At 44.5% G+C, this 20,752-nt stretch overlaps 1 protein-coding gene across 1 annotated transcript in view; it reads left to right on the top strand.

Annotated features, from left to right (window-relative positions):
* Positions 1-20,752, top strand: part of DNAH14 (dynein axonemal heavy chain 14) — a 514,964-nt gene that overhangs the window by 309,732 nt on the left and 184,480 nt on the right. Inside the window, exons 43-48 of the mRNA XM_043543588.1 lie at positions 2,097-2,217; positions 3,910-4,139; positions 5,870-5,986; positions 15,184-15,342; positions 16,315-16,447; positions 17,058-17,140. Coding sequence (XP_043399523.1) covers positions 2,097-2,217; positions 3,910-4,139; positions 5,870-5,986; positions 15,184-15,342; positions 16,315-16,447; positions 17,058-17,140 — 843 coding nt within the window. The remainder of the gene's footprint in view (positions 1-2,096; positions 2,218-3,909; positions 4,140-5,869; positions 5,987-15,183; positions 15,343-16,314; positions 16,448-17,057; positions 17,141-20,752) is intronic.

The raw sequence follows: 20,752 nt of genomic DNA, 5'->3' as shown, positions 1-20,752 counted from the left end.
TTTAGATTAATATATATAAAAACATATGTTGTATTTGAAATGATGTAGACATTTTTTTTTGTTCTATTATCTTTTTGGAAACCAAAGATTAGGTTTTTATATTATTTCAATAATTTAATAAAATTCTAACAGATATGTAATTGGTAAATAATACAAGTTTGGTGCAACATACAATATGTTGGATGTTACAGTCCCTAGGAAATACAGAGAATAATATTAGTATATTTCATAGTTTTATAGAGTTTCAGGCCAGAAGGGACCATCAGATTATCTAGTCAGACCTTCTGTATGTCACAGGCCATCATATTTCACCGAGACACCCGTCTATTAAGACCAAAGACTTCAGTTTCCCTAGGACTGAAATGCTTTGGTCTAAATAAACTTTTGTGTGCCACAGTCAAAGAACAAGGTGCCACCAGTGCCCAAGGTGCCTGCAGTGGCAGGGAAATGATTAGGTGAGACATGCCAAGATAATCCCAGTAGGCAAACCATGCCATGTGCTACAGAGGAAGGTAGAAGAAACCCAAGGCCCTTGCCAATCTGACCTGGGAGAAAATTCCTTCCCAGTCCCATATCTGGTGATCAGTATGCTCATAAGCATTTGATGAAGACACACCAGTAAGGCATTTAGAAAGAGAATTAACTACCATTTCAGAACACTGCTCCACCTCATCCAGTACCCTGTCTTCTGCTGTGGCCAACTTCTGATGACTCAGAAGAAAGTGGGGACAGAATATATCAACTGTGCTTTGGGGGAGGGGGAAGCAGGATTTTCTGCAGATTTTCTTAATCAGAACTGCAAGTATTATGAGCACGTTAAGGGTAGTGCAGGCAATCCCGTTCTCCCCCATAGCCCATGAAAGAACAGAATGAACAGGTTGAGTTATAGCCTCACAGATTTCAAGGCCTCTGAGCCCCTGCACATACAGGTCATAGAATTTCTTGCAGAAGTTGAAATAGAGCATATCTTTTAAAGCATATATTTAAAATATATCTTTTCTTATTTTAAATGCTCCAAGTGATAGTGAATTCACCATCTTGCCTCACATGGCAAGTCTGTATGTGGAACTGGCACCGAGCCCTGCTTTGGTGCATGCAGGGAGTGTGGAGTCCCCCAGTGTCCTCTCTGTAGTTCCGTTGCAATTCTGCTACACTGGGGGCAATTTTTGGCCCTTACTCTCCTATGTGAATTTTACTCATAAAGAAACCTATGTATGCTGTGATTCAGCTTTTTGTCTTCAGTTCATGTTAATCCAAATGAACTCCTATCAGTCTGAGAAAAAGATAATTAAAATAATACAACCAATTGTATGGTAAAGAAAAATCTGATACTAGTTAATGCTATTCTAGTAACTAACACCGCTAAAATTAAAATGGGTAAAGTTCAGCTACCACCTCTGATTTCCTAATGGCCTGACTCTTCACAGTATATTGGCAATCTTCAGAATAACTCATGCCTGGCATTCTGGATTCTGATTTATGAGCTCAGTCATCCCCCTATGTCTTAACCACCTGTTTTCCTACAGAGGAAAAACCAGCTCCACAGTTACTACTTGTAATGCTTCCTAAAAGCAGAAGTAGTTAAGTAGATGAGCTTCTTGTCGCCCATGTTCCATGTCTTCTGATTCTCCATCTTATCTGCCCTTTCTACAAAGGGCAGCATATTCTGTGGGAGTTACTAGTAACCTAGCAGTGCATTCAGACTTATAGGTACAGAGGAAGAACAGAAAGCTGAAAGATTTCATGTGTGTAGAATGTTGTTTATGTTTTATGTGTACATCTGTTAGGTAGAACAATTCTTTTCTATTCCTGTGTTGGTAGAAGCAAAAAGGACTTCTCTACAGTCAGTCATTTGAATTATTTTCTAGAGTAAATTATGACGAAGTCATAAAAAATTCTTTGGTAAAACATAGTTCCAATGTTAATCTAACATTTTCAAAGTAGTTGCCTTTTGACATTCCATAAAATGTGTAATGCAAATGAGAAGTTTCAAAGTTGATTGCCTAGAAAACTAAAATTAGTACAACTGTAGTTTGTGTGATCTTACAAACTTATTTCATACATATGTCAAATGATGTCTTCTGACTTTTTTTTAGGTGTTGAACGTCAAAACTCTGTTGCAGGTACTTCAGAAGTGCCCCAGACCCAGCACCTCAGCTCTCAACTAACAGTTGAAGCCAAAGCACTAATTGCAAAGGCCTCAGTAGAAAAGAAAAGGTCAGCCAATGGGTTTAGATTTGTTAACAATAAGCCATTATTCTTTCAAGAAAAGAGAAACCCCTTGATAAACAGTGTATTAATTCAAATTGGATAATTAGGAGTTGGCAAATAAAATTGGTCTTCCTTGCATCTTAAAGACCAGGCTACCACAAGGTTCTATGTTGGCCCTAACTTTGTTTAATGTCTGCATGTCAAATCTTTTCCAAACTACAACCTCAAAGTGTGTGTATGCTAGTGATATCTGCCTGACTGCACAAACTGAGATGTTGGATGAAACTAACTAGATGATTGTTTACAGTTTTCTTTAATTCAAGAATTTAGAGAGCGATCTGAATTTTGTACCTGAGTCCCAGTAAGGTTGATCTCTGCATATATACTGCATTCCTCCAGTATAATTATTTAGTTCACAACTTGTGATCGTGTTCTATGTCCCTCAACTTATTCATGACCACCAGCCAAACTACCGTACTGTGATAGACCCAGGCCAGTTGGGTACAGCAGAGTAGTAGAAGGCAGATATACTGGCCACTGGATAAGCAGTTTTCTCTTCCCTGACTGACCAGAGCAGGGGCTGCTCCAGGCTAGGGTGGACACATGACTCCAGTTAGCCCGCAAAGAGTCAGTTGAAACCGTTAGGCTAATGAGAACACCTGACTCCAATTAACCTGCAAAGAGTCAGGTGAGACCATTAAGCTAATGTGAACACCTGACTCTAATTAAGGCCCCTCTGATACTATAAAAGGGCTCACTCCAGTCAGGCCGAGGAGAGCCAGGGAGTCAGAGGAGAGGAAGTGCAGCCAAAAGGCTGGGTAATGAAGACACCCTCAAGCCACAGGAAAGGGAGTCCTAAGGTAAGGGTGAAAAAGGCGTTGAGAGAGAAGCGGGAGAGTTGTGTGGAAGTGACCCAGGGATATGTAGCAACTCTGGCGGTGAGAGGTCAGCTGCCAACAGCTGCTGCCATTAGGGTCCCTGGGCCGGAACCCAGAGTAGAGGGTGGGCTTGGGTTCCCCCCAACCTGCCACTACAGAAACACCTCCTGGGAGGGGAAGACAGGCCCCTGTCAGGACAGGAGGTTAAACTGTTCTGGAATAAGTCTGTAGGGACAAAAGAGACTGAGGGAGTTCTCTCACCAACGTCCTTGCTGGCTTATGAGGAAAAGGGCTCAGTAGACTGTAACTCTGGCCCTAGAGAGAGAAGGGATATGTGGAGGGTTGCAGTGAGCCTCTGAGGCTAGCATAAACCGCCTGGAAATGCGGGACCCACGGGGACGAGGTTGGCGCTCTGCCACAGTATCTTGGAATTGTGTTAGCCCACCCTCTACTCCAGGTTCCGGCCCAGGGACCACAGTCTCACACTGAAACAGCACCATTGTATTAGGAAAAGTGGAGTAATGCTCTTAATGTATCGTGCCTTATTGGGGCTTTTTGAGAACCCTTGGCAGCAGTACTACAGAATTATTTACCATCTGGTACATAACAACTGTGTAATATGTTGCACGCCACTTGGCTATTAGTAACCATGCATGTCTTTTGAAAATGTCACCCTACCAGTCCTTATGTTTATAAACCTACTTGTTGCATATTAACAATTTATAACATACAAGTTAATGACTTGCAATGAAGCAGTTGACTACAATAGTAATAGCCTGTTGTAATATTACTGAACCTACTTCTTTTTCATTGATTCCAGGGAAGATCAGAAATGGTTTTTGGAAAAGTATCCTGACAAACTGCCATCATTGTTAGGGAAACTGTATGTCTTTGCATTTACTTGGGTAGTTGGAGGAGTTTTAAGACGAGAGGCTGATTATGAGGAAGAGTCTCTGATTGGCATAGATACCCAAGATGAGTCTCTTGTAACTGTAACACGCAGTTTCAGTAACTTTGTTCGTGATATATTTGAAGGAGAATCACCTATTGGTAAGTTTTGCTATATGTCGTATTCATTAATTTTATGGTGTTTCTATTATAATTAGTTTGGAGGTTTTCATCTTTTAGAACCAAATCTTATAAATAAAAAATATTCATGTTTGGACTTAAAAGCCACATATTATATATATGGTTTTGTACACTTTTTACAATGTATAATACTTAAAAACTAAAAAAGATCAAATTAGCTGAATAATTATCTGTTTTCAAAGTCCCAGATTTTCTCCCAAAAATAATTTGTGTAATTATCATATTCAGACAAAGTCACAGTCATTAATAATACTGTGACTGGGAGAGGTGAAGTTTTCAGGGGAGGCCAGCCATGATTTCCACTTTGGCTGATTGCTGAAAAACTGTTCACAAAGCAGCAGAAAATACGTGTAGTTCCAGAGTTGCTAATCAGTTTGAATTTAGAAGGATCATTTATTTAGAGTGTGTCTACGCTGCAAAGAAATACTTGTGGCAGGGTACATCTCCACTGCAGTTAAACCCCCATGGCTGGTCTGTGCTAGCTGGCTTGGGCTCGGCATAAGGGGTTGTTTAATGGTGGTGTAGACATTTGGGCTCAGGCTGCAGCCCAAGCTCTGGGACCCTCCCACCTCACATGGTGCTAAAGCCTGGGCTCCAGCCCAAGCCCAAATGTCTACACCATCACTAGACCATCAGGCCCCTTGGCCTGAGCCCTGTGAGCATGAATCAGCTGGCATGGGCCAGCCACGGGTTTTTAATTACAGTATAAACATACCATCAGTGCCCCAGTCTGGTGACTTTGTTTTGCAGGACTTGCACTATGGGGCTAAAAATAGCAGTGTAGACATGCCCACTTGGGGTGAAGCCCAGGCTCTGAGACCCACCTCTCTTGCCCAGTTTCAGAGTGCAGGCTGTAGCTTGAGCAAGCACGTCTACACTGGTATTTTAGTCCCATAGCATGAGCCCAGGGCAGTTGACAAGGCTCTGAGACTCACTGCCATGGGTTTTTTTTCAGTGTGGCATACCCTTATTGATAATCAAAATGTATTTTTGACCTTGCAATGAGTGATAAGAAGGAGAGATGTTTAAAGTGTTTTTTAAAAATCTAGAAATATATGTACACATTTCATTTCTTTGAGAAATAAGCTATATTGACTACTGTTCAGTTGTTTAGCTTTACAGCACCACACTTAAAGAGAAAAGGAGTACTTGTGGCACCTTAGAGACTAACCAATTTATTTGAGCATGAGCTTTCGTGAGCTACAGCTCACTTCATCGGATGCATACTGTGGAAATTGCAGAATATCATTATTATATACACAGACACCATGACACAATACCTCCTCCCACCCCACTCTCCTGCTGGTAATAGCTTATCTAAAGTGATTACCAGCAGGAGAGTGGGGTGGGAGGAGGTATTGTTTCATGGTGTCTGTGTATATAATAATGATATTCTGCAATTTCCACAGTATGCATCCGATAAAGTGAGCTGTAGCTCACGAAAGCTCATGCTCAAATAAATTGGTTAGTCTCTAAGGTGCCACAAGTACTCCTTTTCTTTTTGCGAATACAGACTAACATGGCTGTTACTCTGAACACTTAAAGAGGCAGTTGAACAATATGAAATCTCTAATTTCTCTGGGGAAGATCCTCAGCTGGTATAAATTGTCATAACGCTTTGACATCAAATTCTAATGTGCACCAGCTGAGGATTTGTCTATCTGCTTCAGTATCTGATTCCAACTTCACAGGCATTCAGTTCCCAGCTGGAGACAGGGTTATCTTTGAGTATTTTGTGGATTTACAAACTGGTGACTTTGCACCATGGACAGACTTAGTTCCTACCACTCAGTTTCTAATTCAGCAAGGTAAGATTCCTCAGCAAAAATCTTTAGTACTGTATTATCTACTTTATTATGGGAGGATCTTTTTTCCCTTTAAATATAATGCTTACAAAAATGAAAGATTCACACCACTGTAGATTGGAGTCCTCTGTTTATCCTCAGAACAAGTACAGTATTGTGAGTGATGGGATAAACTATCCTCTGGGTGTTCATTGAGCATATCTCAAATTTGACTTGGAGATACCACCTGCATGGATGAGAGGATAGTTCAGTTTTTTGTAATCATCCATTTCTTAATGTCTGTGCTGAGATAGCCAACAGCGTTCTCCTTCAAGTTATGGTCCCTATATGTATTCAGTCAAGGTGCACATGCACTTCATATGCCTGAGACCTGAAGATTGTTCACTAGCAGAGTCCTTTGGTCTGCACCTGTGCCCTTCTACTCCTCATGTTCCAAACCAAGGATATAAAGAGTGGTGCAGACCTACGACTTCTCTATTTCCTTTTTACCACCTGTGGCCTGAGACAGAACTTGTCTAGTATCCACAGCTTTAGCTAGCATTCTTTATCTTAGTGTAAGCAGTTGTAAATAATTTGGCCTGCTCTTTTATATAAGTTTATTCTAGGGTTAGAGATAGGTTTAGGAGCCAGAGATCTGGGATCCCTGCCCTCTCTCTCACTCCCCTGTACAGAGTACCTAGTATGCCCAAGACCCCAGGATTCAAGATCTGTGTAATCTGCCCCCAGACCTTCCTGGTCAGTGACAACCACTTGACTGTATTTCCTTGGGGAAGCTCACATCCCCTCTATGTGTAATATCTGCTGCTCCTTCCTTCACTGAACCGACAAATCCCATAATTTCAGATTTAGAAGATTCCTGATGGATTGCTCAATGAGGCCTTGATCCAACCCATCAGACCCCCTCATACATCAGGCAGAAGTGTCAAGAAGTGCCCCATTGGAGCACGGTTGTCTACAGCTCCAGAACTGCTGAGAGCAAAGTTAAGGACACTAGCAAACAAAGCAAACATGACTAGGGTAAGGGTAAACTCTCTCACAACAATAAATGTGAGAAATCCCTCTCTAAGTCCTCATTTAAGAAAAGGACTTCTTCCCAGACCCCTTCTGATTCAGGTGATACTCTATGCTCTGTTACATGTGTGTCAGGAGCTCACAAGGAGCCAGGGTACCAGTTTCTCAGCTCTGAGAACCAAAAATTCCCTGAGGAATTTCAACCGCTGAAGGAGTGAAACTATTCTCCATACCAGTAAGTGAAAGGAGCAAGTGGATGCCTCCTCCACCAATGGTACCAACTTGCATGGAGGAGGAGTTGTTGATACCAAGAACTGCCGTTCACCCAAAACTGGCACCACCAGCACCGCCAAGGGTTTGTCCTGTTTGTCCCCCAGCAATAAGGGTCAGATACACTATCCCAGAGGACCCTACAATCTGTGCAAACTCAGAGTTGCCAGTATTGTCAGATCTGGTCCTTGCCCACACCATTGGTTCGTCATTCACTAATGCCATCTACTAGCTGAGCCATAATAAGACCACCACCAGTACTGATGGTCCTGCCCATCCACACAGAGGATTTGTACTCTTCTAATGAATCTGGGGTCAGTGGGAAAGCTTCACGGGTTTTATCAAGATGGGAAGTCAGCCCCAACAGAGGCTCTAAGATTTAATGGGCACCTTCCCACTCCCACAGGAGAGGCTACCCAGTTCCTCGGAGGGACCGTTATCTCCTATCATTACCTCTGTGATCCCTCTCAGTGGATTTATTGGAGTTCCTGGGATCCTTATATGAGAGATCCTGAATACAGAACAAGAGTCAAGGCATATATCCCCACCTGGGGAAGAACCCCAACCCACTCAGGAACACTCCAAGGAAGAGAGAGAATCTGACTGCAGAGTTATTATCAACCTCACCAAGTGAATAGGTCTCATCAGCCTCACTGTCACCAGCAGACAACTACAGACAACACTAAGATCATCTTAGAAAAATCACTCTAGATCCCCATGGAAGAAATACAGGATATCATAAATTACTGGATATTCTCCAGAGCTTAGATCGTAGTAAGGTGGCATTGCCAATCTATGAGGCTATCTTAGAACCAGCCAAAATGGTCTGGCATACTCCATCCACGTATGCTCCCACTCCAAAAGGAATGGAGAAGAAGTATTTTGTACTATCTAAGGGCTTGGCTACACTTGTGAGTTAGAGCACATTAAAGCGCCCTAGCTCACTACCTGTCAACACTGGCAAGGCACGTAGAGTGCTCTGACTCCACGGCTAGAGCACTCCTGGTACTCCACCTTGGCGAGAAGATTAACACTTGTTGAGCCTTGGCTGAACACCTGGGCGTCAGTGTGAACGAGGTGTTGCATTATTGCACTCTGATCAGCCTCTGGAAACATCCCATAATCCCCTTAAGTCAAATGGCCACTCTTCTCATTGTTTTGAACTTGCTGTAGGAATGCAGATATGCCCTTTGAAAACTCCATTTCTGACAGCTGGCATGCTTATCTGCTCCAAGACAAACTGGTGACCATTTACAAACTGGTGACTTTGCACCAAGGACAGTAAAGCAACCATTACTGTGGAATTCTGTGTGTGAGAGAGAGAGGCGGGAGGAGAGGGGGGCCTGCTGCTGTCTGAACTTACAAGACAGCATGCTGACATACTCTCAGCCCCACCAAAAACCCACTCTCTCTCCCCCCACATACACACAACACACTCCCTGTCACACTCCACCCCACCCCACCCCACCCCCATTTGAAAACCATGTTGCAGCCACTTGCATGCTGGGATAGCTACCACAATGCACTGCTCTCTGTGGCCATTGCAAGAGCTGCTAATGTGGCCACGCCAGTGTGCTTGTAGCTGTCAGTGTGGACAGATTGCAGCGCTTTCCCTACTGCGCTCTATGAAGGCTGGTTTAACTCAAAGCGCTTTATATCCGCAAGTGTAGCCATGCCCTAAAAGGGCATAATATGGTTTCTCACACCCTGCTCCAGACTCTTTAGTGGTGTAGCCTGTCACCAAAAGGAACAAGCAACACCAACACAGATCTGCACTCACAGATAGGGATACCAAACATCTAGACCTCTTTAGGAAAAAGAACTTCATTTCTGACACTTTACAGTTCTGCACAGTAAATTACCAAGCTTTAATGGTAAAGTATGCTTTTATTAATTATAATAGGGTCTCTGAATTCATCAACTAGCTGCCTCCAGAACATAAACTTCAGTGTCAAATAGTCATTGAAGAGGGTATATTGATAGCCAGGTCTGCCTTCCAGGCTTCAGTAGATGCAGCTGATACAGCCTCGTGCTTGGTGGCAACATCTGTAGTCATGAGACGGGCTTTGTGGCTCTGATCCTCTGGATTTCCCAAAAAGTCCAGTTAACTGTGGAGGTCCTTCAAAGGAAATTCTCTGGGTACCTATCCTCCTGCACCACAGATGAAATGCCCTAAGCCTCAGTCTCACTGACAACAGCAGCTACTTAACCCTTTTACCAGCAGAAAGCTAATGAGCCTCCTAGAAAACACGAAAGAATACAGCACAGTAAACAGAACTTTTCCCCTTTTTTCTCCTTCTGGGCCCAGTCTCTCACTGAGTAAGCCTTTTGATAGCATTGTCAAGAGCTGTAAACCAGTCCGCCTGCCAAATCTACTTGTATCGGATTCCCATACCCCGGGTGACAGCCACCTTATCCTCTGCATGGCACCATAAAACATCAAACAAATGGGTTCTGGAAACTATCACCACTAGTTATACAATAAAGTTCCTGTCCATTCCCCCTTTAAAACCCTCTCCCCTATCCCACTCTAGGGACTCCTCTCACAAGAGATGCTAAGACAGACTCCCTGCTCCATCTGGGAGCCATAGAGCCAGTACTACCCCAACACCAGGGAAAAGAATCTTACTCAAGGTATTTCCGTATCCCCAAGAAGAAGGAGGCTGGAGGCCCATACTAGATTTCAAACAGTTTAATGTCTTCATCCTTCGCCTGAGATTCGGAATGATCACTCTGGCCTCTATAATCCCCTCACTAAACTGGAGTAATTGGTTTACAGCTCTCAATTTAAAAGGATATTTATTTTCACATAGATCTCCACCCTGCACACAGGAAATTCCTGTAGTTTATTATCATTACCAATACAGAGTGCTCCCCTTCCACCTCTTGACAGCTCAGCAAGTCTTCACAAAGGACTTGTCAGTAGTGGCAGCGTCATCGGGACACATCAACGTTCCTATACCTAGAAGACTGACTGGTTGTGAGAAAGTCATGCCAGGAAGTACATGTGGCAACTCTGTCCCTAATCTGATCCCTACAATTGTAGGAGTGAAGGCAGAAAAATAAAAAGTAAAAGCAGAAAAGTCCACTTTAGCTCCCACACAGACTATAGACTTTATTGGAGTGACTTTGGATTCAAACATGGCCAAAGCATTCCTACCTCAGGTCCAGTTCCAAGCAATGAAGGATCTCATCTCTCAACTTGGATTGAGCCCTCAGATAACAGTACGATCCTGTCTTGTTGTCATAGGCCATATGGCTTCATTATATATGTGACTCCTTTTGCGAGATTTTGTCTGTGATGTCTACATACATGGTTGCAGACAATCTATTTGCCAAGCAAGCGCAATCTGGATAAGTTGTTCTTGCTTCTCCACAGGCTTTAGACAGCACTCACCTAGGCGGGAAAACATGAAGATAGTGTGTGTGTAGTGGTTCTCTTCATCATCCACCACCCACAAAAAGGTTAATTACATACTCCTCCCTACTAGGTTGCACAAAGTGCCCAAAGCTTGCAACGGTTCTGTCCATCCATCCCTGCATGTTTAGGTTATGTTGGACAATGTGGCAAACTGTTTATTATATCAACAAACAGGAAGGAGCAAGGTCCACCCTTCTTTACATAAAGGCTGTCAATCTATGGAATTGTTGTATCTCCCCCTAGGCGACCACCTTGGTAGTGCACCTTCTAGAGATGCAGAGCGCTCTGGCAGACAGCCTCAGCAGACATTTCTCCAAAAACAATGAGTGGGAAGTATGTGACTCAGCGGTTTGGAGCATTATTCAGTGAGGACTCCTACCATGAGTTCTCTTTGCATCTCACAAGAGCAAGAAATGCCCAGCCTACTGCTCCTAAGCAGCCTGGGGCCAAAACTCCACTTTTGTGTACATTTCTAGTACAATGGTTGGAACCACTAAAGTACACATTCCTGCCTATACCTCTCTTACTAAGGAAGATCAAGCAAGACAAAGTGTCACTGGCTCCTGTGTGGCCGAGGCACTTCAGGTTCACCAGCATTCTCCAGAAGGCCTTGCATCTGTGCATCTTCATTCAGCTCTTACCAGACCTATTGACCCAGGCCAGAGGCAAGATCACCCCTCCCAATTCAGCATTTCTCCATATAGTGTCTTGGTATTTGGATGGATGACAAATTTAGAGAGGTCATACTCAGAGGTTGTACAATCCATCCTTAAGAATAGTGGAAAAGACTCCATGAGAAAATGCTATAAAGGAAAATGGAAGAAATTCTCCACACAATTAGCATCATAGGCTATCCCCAGACAGTTCTAGATCCCTATTATTCTGGACTACCTCCTCTCCCTGGAAAACAGTGGGGTTGTCTCTCAGCTCCTTGCAAGAGCATGTGGTGGCTATTAGTGTCTTTCATCTTCTGGAGAACCATGAGACTTTGCTCATCTAACTACAGGAAGGTTTCTGAAGGGACTTGTCCGAATCTTTCTTCTGATGCTGAAACCTACCCCAATATGTAACCTCAATTCTCATCCTGTCAGCATTAATGAATTCCCCATTCAAACCTTTAGCCTGATGTTACTTCACTCATCTACCAATGAAAGTTGCTTTTCTGGTTGCAATCACCTCAGCCGAAGAGTAGGTAAGCAGAGCCCCTTATGGCGAACCCTCCCTGTGTGGTGTTTCATAAGGATACGGTTTCCTTCAGGTAACATCCTAAATTCATTCCAAAAGTAATCTTAGGATTCCATCTGAACCAGGTCATCCACTTATCTGTCTTCTGTCAGAAGCCCCATGTATCCAGAGAGAACAGGAAACTCTACTTTCTGGATTATCTGTTGAGCCTTGGCCTTCTACCTACAGAAGTGCAGCAATGCTTAAATACCTTTAAAAATCTGGGCCCTACTGTTCAAATCAGATGCTCAGTTTGGTAGGGCAATGCTTGAATCTACATTTAATTAGGACACGAAGTCCCACCACCCATTGATGGGGTACTACTTTCCAAACTAGCCAAAGAGAGGGAATATGCAGAGAACACTCAAAAAGAGGTGAAGACTTCTTACTTGTGATGAGTTTTTCAGGGTTGACTCTGCATATACGCACTCCCCACCCACCTTTCTCTCTTCCTCCGAGTCCTAATATAATCACTGCAGTGGCAGTGGAAGAAACTCAGGGAATAGCAGATGCTATGCCCCTTTTTATAGCTTTATCCTCAGAACATTCAGGAACTCTAAGGGGAAGAGCAGGAGGGGGCACATGAGCACTCTAATGATATTGCTATGAGAAGTTTTAATCATCTAGGCCAGGGGTCGGCAATCTATGGCGCACATGCCAAAGACGGCACGCCAGCCAATTTTTAATGGCACGTGGCTGCCTGCCGGGTCCCAGCCGCTGGCCCCACTCAGCACCCACTACCAAGCCCAGGCCGGGACCCCGGCAGGCAGCAGTGTGCCATTAAAAATCCTGCCCGCCCTGGCCCACTCTTCTTCCCCCGGCCCCGTGCGGGGGTAGGATGAAGAAGCTTGGTCCTGCCGGCTGCTGCTGCAGGACAGGCAAGCTCCCTGCTCCCCACACCGTTCTGGGTGCCTACCCCTCCTCTCCCTCCCTGCTGCTGATCAGCTGATGGCCCTTGCTAGGGACGGGCAGAAGCGGAGCCACAGCGCGCTCGCTGCTCCAGGGAGGAGGCGGAGAAGACGTGGGGACTGGGCCTTGGGGAAGGGGGGTGGAATCAGGGCATATCCCCTCCAGCCCCCTGCCGTGAGCCGCTCTGGGCAGGTGGCTGGGAGCACCCACATGACCCCAGCCCATACCCCTAGCTCTCTGCCCTGACCCCTGCACCCCCTCACACATACCCAGCCCTCTGCCCTGATCTCTGCACCCCTCATACACCCCAGCCTCCTTCCCTGACCCCTGCAACCCCTCACGACCCCAGCCCTGACTCCAGCACCCCCCACACATGCCCCCAAACCTCTGCCCTGACTCCAGCACCCCCCACACACCCAGCCCTGACTCCAGCACCCCCCACATATACCCAGCCCCCCTGTGCCCTGACTCCTGCATGCTCCTCACACACTACCAGCCCTCTGCCCTGACCCCTGCATCCCTCCATGACCCCAGCCTTGACTCCAGCACCCCCCACACATACCCAGCCCCACCCCCCACACCCCATGCCCTGACTCTTGCACCCCCGACATTCTCACCCCCACCGTGAGCACCAAACGGGAGCTCCTATATCCCCCCCCACATTCCTACCTGCATGTCTCGCACCAAATGGGAGCTGCCCAGCTAAGCACTCCACACCCAAACCTCCTGCCTCAACCCTGAGCCCCCTCCCTCATTCTAGCTCCTGGCCAGACCCTACACCCCAACCCCCAGCCTGCTCCTTCACCCCCAGCCCTGTGCTCAGTGCACTCCCACCCTCAGCTCAGTGCAGAGAGAGAGGAAGACAATGGGCTAGAACCAGGGAGAAGGTAGGTACCCGCTCTACGTGGACAGGGCTGGGATCCCAGACTGGCAGCGGGGTGAGCGGGGCCGGCAGCCAGAACCCTGGCTGGCAGGAGCCGGAGGACAGAACCCCAGAGCGGCAGCGGGCTGAGTGGCAGTGGGCTGAGCTGCTCAGCCCACTGCTGGTCTGGGGTCCCAGCCATCGGCACCGCTCAGCCCGCTGCCGGTCTGGAGTTCTGGCTGCCAGCCCCTTGCCAGCCAGGGTCCCAGCCGCAGGCCCCGCTCAGCCTGCTGCCGGCCTAGGTGAACGGAACCCCAGGCTGGCAGCGGGCTGAGCGGGCCGACGGCGTAAGATCAGCATTTTAATTTAATTTTAAATGAAGCTTCTTAAACATTTTGAAAACCTTGTTTACTTTACATACAACAATAGCTTAGTTATATAATATATAGACTTATAGAGAGAGACCTTCTAAAAAACGTTAAAATGTATTACTGGCACGTGAAACCTTAAATTAAAGTGAATAAATGAAGACTCGGCACACCACTTCTGAAAGGTTGCCTACCCCTGATCTAGGCTGTCCCCACAGAGTATGAATATGCAGTCTGTCTCAAAAAACTGGTTACAAGTAACTTCTGTTTCTCCATTCTTGACCCACTGAGGCAGCTGTTATCCTGTAGAACAACACAACTGACAAAATCCCAGGGACATTCTTGAGTTTTATAGATAAGGTGTTTTTTTATGTGAAAGTGCTTGAACTGTGGAATGACCCATCAAAGGAGATGAGACTAGTTCAAGCCAGACCATTTTCAGAGTGTGCTGCAAGACTTCCGACAATAACTCTGACAATGACAATGAATGACACTCACATGGAACCTGTAGACCTGCTTCCCCAACATGGTGACATGATTACCAGTATTTATATTGTTTAGGATCAGACACACTGACATCCATAGCAAGGGATTTCTTTCAAAGACTAATTCATAGCAAGACACCAACTGGCCAGTCAAGCAGAGCATTAAAAGAAAATGAGGCAAATTCTCTTGTCACTTACATGTATCCTTGAACAGCTGGGCCAACCACATTTCTCACAGGAAGAGCAGAAGGAAGCACAGCAGGCTTCAAGCTCAGCTGCTTCTCTTTCTCCCTCCCAGTTTGTGAAGAGCAGCCCCTCCTCCTCTCTCCTTCTCCTTCTCCTTCTTACCCCCAAAAGTAACCATCAGCTCTTGAGCAGTTCAGCTCCCTCCCTTAGAGGGGGCACAGCTGAGGACCTTTTGGGTGGCAGCAACAATGGACCCCTGCAGAGATGTAGAGCCCAGTGTAAATTAATTCAGTAGCAGGAAGAAGGCAGCATTATCTGAATTGTATTGGGAAGGAGGAATGAAAAGAATGTGTTCAATATGGAGGCAGCATGGGCGGAAAACAACATAATTTTGTGAGTTCCTTAATCAATACAATGATTAAAAAAACAGAAATTATAAGTAAACAATCTATTTTTTAATTCAGAGACTACATCATTTTCTGATTCCCTGAGATCTGGGAGTAATAAAGACGTGAACTCTGGAAGAGGAGATACTCTAAAGCTTATACCCAATATGGATACAATTTGCTATTCTTTTCTAACAAGCCTTCTTTTAATGAATAAACATCCAGTACTTATCACAGGTAATAAAAACTCTTAACTTCTAAAAACAAAGCAAATACTGTAGTTTGTTAAATAAATTATTCATGTCCAAATAGATTTTAAATAAAATACAGACATAGGAATTCCCTTGACTCCCTTTAGCCTAGTGTTCTTTGTTTGATAAGTTTTATTTAATACTTTATTAACCCCTTCTCCACATAGGAAAAGCCGAATATAGTATTAGTTAACATCTAATATATAGCATATGCATAACAAAGGACTGATGGTGCTGAATCTTGCAGTATCCAATTCTGTCGCTCTTATTCATGTCGAGTAGTAACTTACTCCAGAAAATACCCCGTTAGAATCAGTGGGACTACTCACAAAAGGTATTACTCAGTGTCAGTGATGGTAACAGAATCTGTCCCACAGCAAGATGATGGGATTTAAACCGTTCTCCAAAAAAAAAAAAAAGCGTTTAGCAAAATGGTGGATGAATAGCAATCTGAATTGAACGTTCAAACAGCTTTTGATAAATTGACTTCCAGAAAAACTGTGAGGATGAGCCCTAAACTGACTCCTGAATCTGCAGTATCTGCTGTTGCTTTCCCAGCTCCTTTTTCCTTATGTGTAAAGGACAGTATATAATCTAAATCTTCACTTTTATGTAATCTTTGACTTTCAGGTCTTAAATTGTCCATTAAGAGAGAGATGAAAACAGCTGTAGCTTGGGTAGAAGTACTCTCATGCACAGTATGAAAACTTTCCAGCTTGAACATCACAGCTCCCCTGTGGCAGCATTTTCCAAAACATAATATTCTTATCAATTTTTCTCCTTTGTACATTTAAGAAAATATTGAAAAGTATAAAATAAGCAAAGATTTAACATGTGCAATATCAGTAATAGTGTGCAGATTATGAATTCATGTTTTGGCACACAGTTTTGCCATGCATATTACTGAAAATTTGATCTTAAAGTGTCTCAATTCTCTGTGTCTTTGGGGTTTTTTTAGGAGACTCTGGTATTGGGAAGACTGCCATGATTCAAAATATGCTTGAAAGACTTCAGAAACAAGGAGGATTATTTGTAAAATCAGGAACAATTTTAGGAGATGTCATCTTACATAATGAAGTTAAAAAAGCAAGGTTGTAGATGGCTGTCCAGTTTTACATTTTCCATCAGTATTTAATATCATAGGAAGTAATACAATCAAACTTTCCTTAGGATTGATAATGAATAAATAATAGGCATTAATAATAGCATTATACTATACTTATAGTGCGGTTGAGGCAGCAGTTTTATTTTAAATCCCCATTTTCAAGTGCTTTAACTTTCTGGAAAAAAGTAATATTTTAGCTAAAATAACTTATGTTTGTTCTTAGCTCAAAGATGAATTTGTTTGAGTTTTGTGAAATTCCATTAGTTTACATTTTTAAAAAAACCTGTTTTTCATGTAATGAAAAATTTTTCAGATTTTATATGTGGCCAGATTGGAAAATGTGTTAAAATTTAAATTAAACTTTTTTTAAAAAGTAATAATAGTCTTCACTGAGAGCAAACTATTTTCAATACCAAAGGAAGAAGTACCTGAAAAATGTTGACATAGTTCTAACAATGGCGCTGTGAATAACAATGTATAAATTCTCATCCCGTAGAAAAAAGATTTATTTCATTACTCTGATTGTATTATTTCTTCTTGGCACTTAAGTTACAAAAATCTTTTGTGTTTTTTCCTACTTGTGTCTTCCTGATCAGTATGTTAAAGATTTCCAGTTACCTAACAGTTGATACTCTCCGAGGTGCTCAGAAGAGAGTGTGGCCCTCAACTGGAGACTCAGGTATGAGATGGCATTCATTTCTAAAAGGTTTTAGGACCAGATTTTCAGTAAAGCTTTGATTTTATCAGAAAAATTTTGCATCTCTAATTAAACTTTGGAGCAAAATGTTGGGGGCAGTTAATTACACCAACATCTGATCCTGATTAGATGTCTAACCATTTGAACTGTAGGTACAAACTATACCTGCAGAAAAAGAGGCTGAGCTGAAGTCTGTCTGATAATCTGGACTTCACATCTAAAAATGACTGTAAAGTTGTATTAATTAGTAACAAGCATACAAGTATCCTAGTACTATACTTTTTTTTATAAACATTTGAATATTTATGTGACATTGGTAGGAGAACTGAGAATACAGGCATCAAAATTAGCTCAAGAACTCAAATCATGATAAGCTTCTATAAGAGCGACACCAAAATAAACCAAGCTTTTCATCATTATTGTATTTCAATTTGATTGGAAGGACAAAGCTTGTATGTGTGTGTGGTTGTTACATTTTATTGGTGTGAAAATGTGTTTGAAAAATGCAAGTATACTTCAGCAAAGTCTTTTTGATTTTTCATCTAAATGCATCTATAAAGAAATTTCTGGGCACTTATACAAAATTTCTAAGAAATATACAGCACAAAAATGTATTTATTTAAAAATTATTTAAGTATGCAGTAGTAGATTCACCCCCAGGGATAAAATAAAAACATCATTCGTTCAGACAAAAGCCAGGGTAAATAGATCAGCCATGCTCCATCTGAGCTGAAAGTCAACGAGCTTACTTTCTTTAGGACTAACAGAAGAAGTAAAATCTAGCATTGGAATTCTTGCCTCTAGTCCTGTGTTTCTCAAACTTTTGTATTGGCCCCTTTCACACAATGAACCTATGAGTGCGACACCCCTTATAAATTAAAAACACTTTTTTTGTATTTAACACTATTATAAATGCTGGAGGCAAAGCAGGGTTTGGGGATGGAGGCTGACAGCTCACAACCCCCCATATAATAACCTTGTGACTCCCTGAGGGGTCACGACCTCCAGTTTGAGAACCCCTGCTCTAGTCCCTTGGATATTCAAATATATATGGGGAATCACAGAGAGAGCATGCTGGTTGACGTCAGGTGTCATGACATAGCATAGGGAGATAGCTAAGAAATAAATCTTCTAGGGAATTATACATCTTAAATTACATCTACAAGTGAACAAGAACTTAGTGCAGTGTTTGGACAGTTCATGCGGTATTTTTCTAGTGCCGCACATTGCTAAGCACTGCTGCACTAGCTGTAACTTCCAACTGGTCATCAAGCCCATGTAATGCACCGGTTGCTTCTTTTTTTGAGAGAGAGATGTCAAGCTGCATGTCATCTCCAGACTGAGTGCACTACAATGTAAACTGCTTCGCTGTCTCCCCTTATGACTTCACATAAATGTTGAACAGAAGGGATGACAGAAAATAATCCTGAGCAGCCATGCATTAGAAAGCCCTGCAGTTAACTGGGCAATTTCCCAACAACATGTGTTTTTGGACCACTGTGAAGGAACAAAAAAAGAATGGAACCACTTACGTGTAATTTCATCCATCCCAGCACAATTCACAGACAAGTCAATACAACCTTACGGCTAACAATGTCAAATGTTACTGAAAGATCTAAAGAATCTCTATGACTGTTGTCCATTGCTAGAAGGAAATTATCAGCCAGTAAGATTGGTTCATTTTTCATACTGTTCTCTGGACTCAAGGATTATTATTACAGAACAAATAAATCTGAGAACTCCAGATGACACAGGAGGTGCTTCACTACAACTTTCCCAATAACCTTACCTGAAGTGGAAGGTTAGAGACAGTATGGTTATGGAGTTCTGAGGATGTAAAATGCCACCACCTTAAAAGTATGCACCACAAAATGCCGCATTTGGTAAAGTCACTCATGTCCCTCAGTTTTAAGTGATGTTGCAGCACATTTCCTGTAGGGTCCTGGAATGTCTCTTGTACTAAAACTGGTACCTCTTTTGCGATTTCTTTTTGGTCATCAAGTTCTAATTCCAGAAATTTGCATGGCTGCCATCTGAAGGTTGGTGCATACAGGCTAGAATGGATATCAGTTTCAGTGTCCTCTGTCACAATTCAGTAGAGTTGCTATTCACAGCTTTTCATTCTTCATATACAACTGAAATTACAATGTCATCAGTTAGCGTTTCTCAAATTGGGGTCCACGGACGGCTGGGGGTCCCTGAGGATACTCCAGGTGGTCTGTGAGCCCCACTGATCAACTCCTCCCCCTCCCTCCCAGCACCTGCACACCGGGGAACAGCCCAGAGCCCACACCCTGAACCCAAACTTCCTCCCAGAGCCCCCACTCCCTCCCACACCCAACCCGCTGCCCCAGCCCAGAGCCTGCACCCCATACCCAAACTCCCTTCTGTATCCCAACCCCTGGCCTCAGCCCAAAGCCCGCACCCAAACTCCCTCCCAGAGCCCGCACCCCCTCCTGCACCCCAACCCCCTACCCCAGTAGGGTTGCCAACTTTCTAATTGCACAAAACCAAACACCCTAGTGCCGCCCCTAGGCCCCTCCCCCACTCACTACATTCCCCCCCCTCGGTGGCTCACTCTCCACCACCCTCACTCATTTTCACTGGGCTGGGGCAGGGGCTTCGGGTGAGGGCTCCGGCTGTGGGGTCAGGCTCTGGGGTGAGGGGTTTAGGGTGCAGGAGGGGGTTCCAGGCTGGGGGATGGGGCCGAGGGATTCGGAATGCGGGAGGGGGCTGGGGATTGAGTCAGCGGGTTGGGGTGAGGACGGGGTGAGAGCTCAGGGATGAGGGGTTCACAGTGTGGGAGGGGGATCTGGGCTGGGGGTCCAGGGGTTTGGGGTGCAGAGAGGGTGTGGATCTGGGCTGGGGGTCCAGGGGTTTGGGGTATAGGAGGGGGCTCCAGGTTTGCGGGGGCTCAGGGTTGGGGCAGAGGGTTGGGGATTGGGGTTGAGGCGCAGGCTTACCTTGGATGGCTCCCGGTCAGCGGTGCAGCAGGGCTAAGTCAGGCTGCCTGCCTGGCCTTTCACCGCGTTGTACATGCCCTGGAAGCGGCCAGCAGCAGGTCCGGCTCTAGTAGGTTGGGCGGGCAGGAGGTTCCGTGCGCTGCTCTCGCCCGCAGGCACCGCCCCCCAGCTCCCATTGCCCGGTGCTCAGGGTGGGGGCAGAGCCAGACCTGCTGGCTGCTTCTGGGGCGCAGCGTGATGCCAGGACAGGTAAGGACTAGCCTGCCTTAGCGCCACAGCTCTGCCAACTGAACCTTTAATGGCCCAGTCGGTGGTGCTGACCAGAGCCACCAGGGTCCCTTTTCAACCCGGTGTTCCAGTCGAAAACCAGACACCTGGTCACCTTATGTCCCAGCCTGGTGAAAGTGAGTGAGGGTGGGGGAGAGCAATGGAGGGAGGGGGATGGAGTGAGTGGGAGGAGGAAGAGGTGGAGCAGGGGTGGGGTTTTGGGGGAACGGGTGGAGTGGGGGCGGAGCCTGGGGCTGAGTGGGAGGGCTTGGGAAGTCCCCAAAAAATTTTAAATCAAAATGAGGGTCCTTGGTTTGCTGAAGTTTGAGAACCACTGTCATAAGGAATTCTGGTGGAGAATTAG

The sequence above is a fragment of the Chelonia mydas genome, chromosome 3 (assembly GCF_015237465.2).
Source record: "Chelonia mydas isolate rCheMyd1 chromosome 3, rCheMyd1.pri.v2, whole genome shotgun sequence".
NCBI classification, from domain to species: Eukaryota; Metazoa; Chordata; order Testudines; family Cheloniidae; genus Chelonia; species Chelonia mydas.
This window is presented reverse-complemented; position numbering and strand designations above follow the sequence as displayed.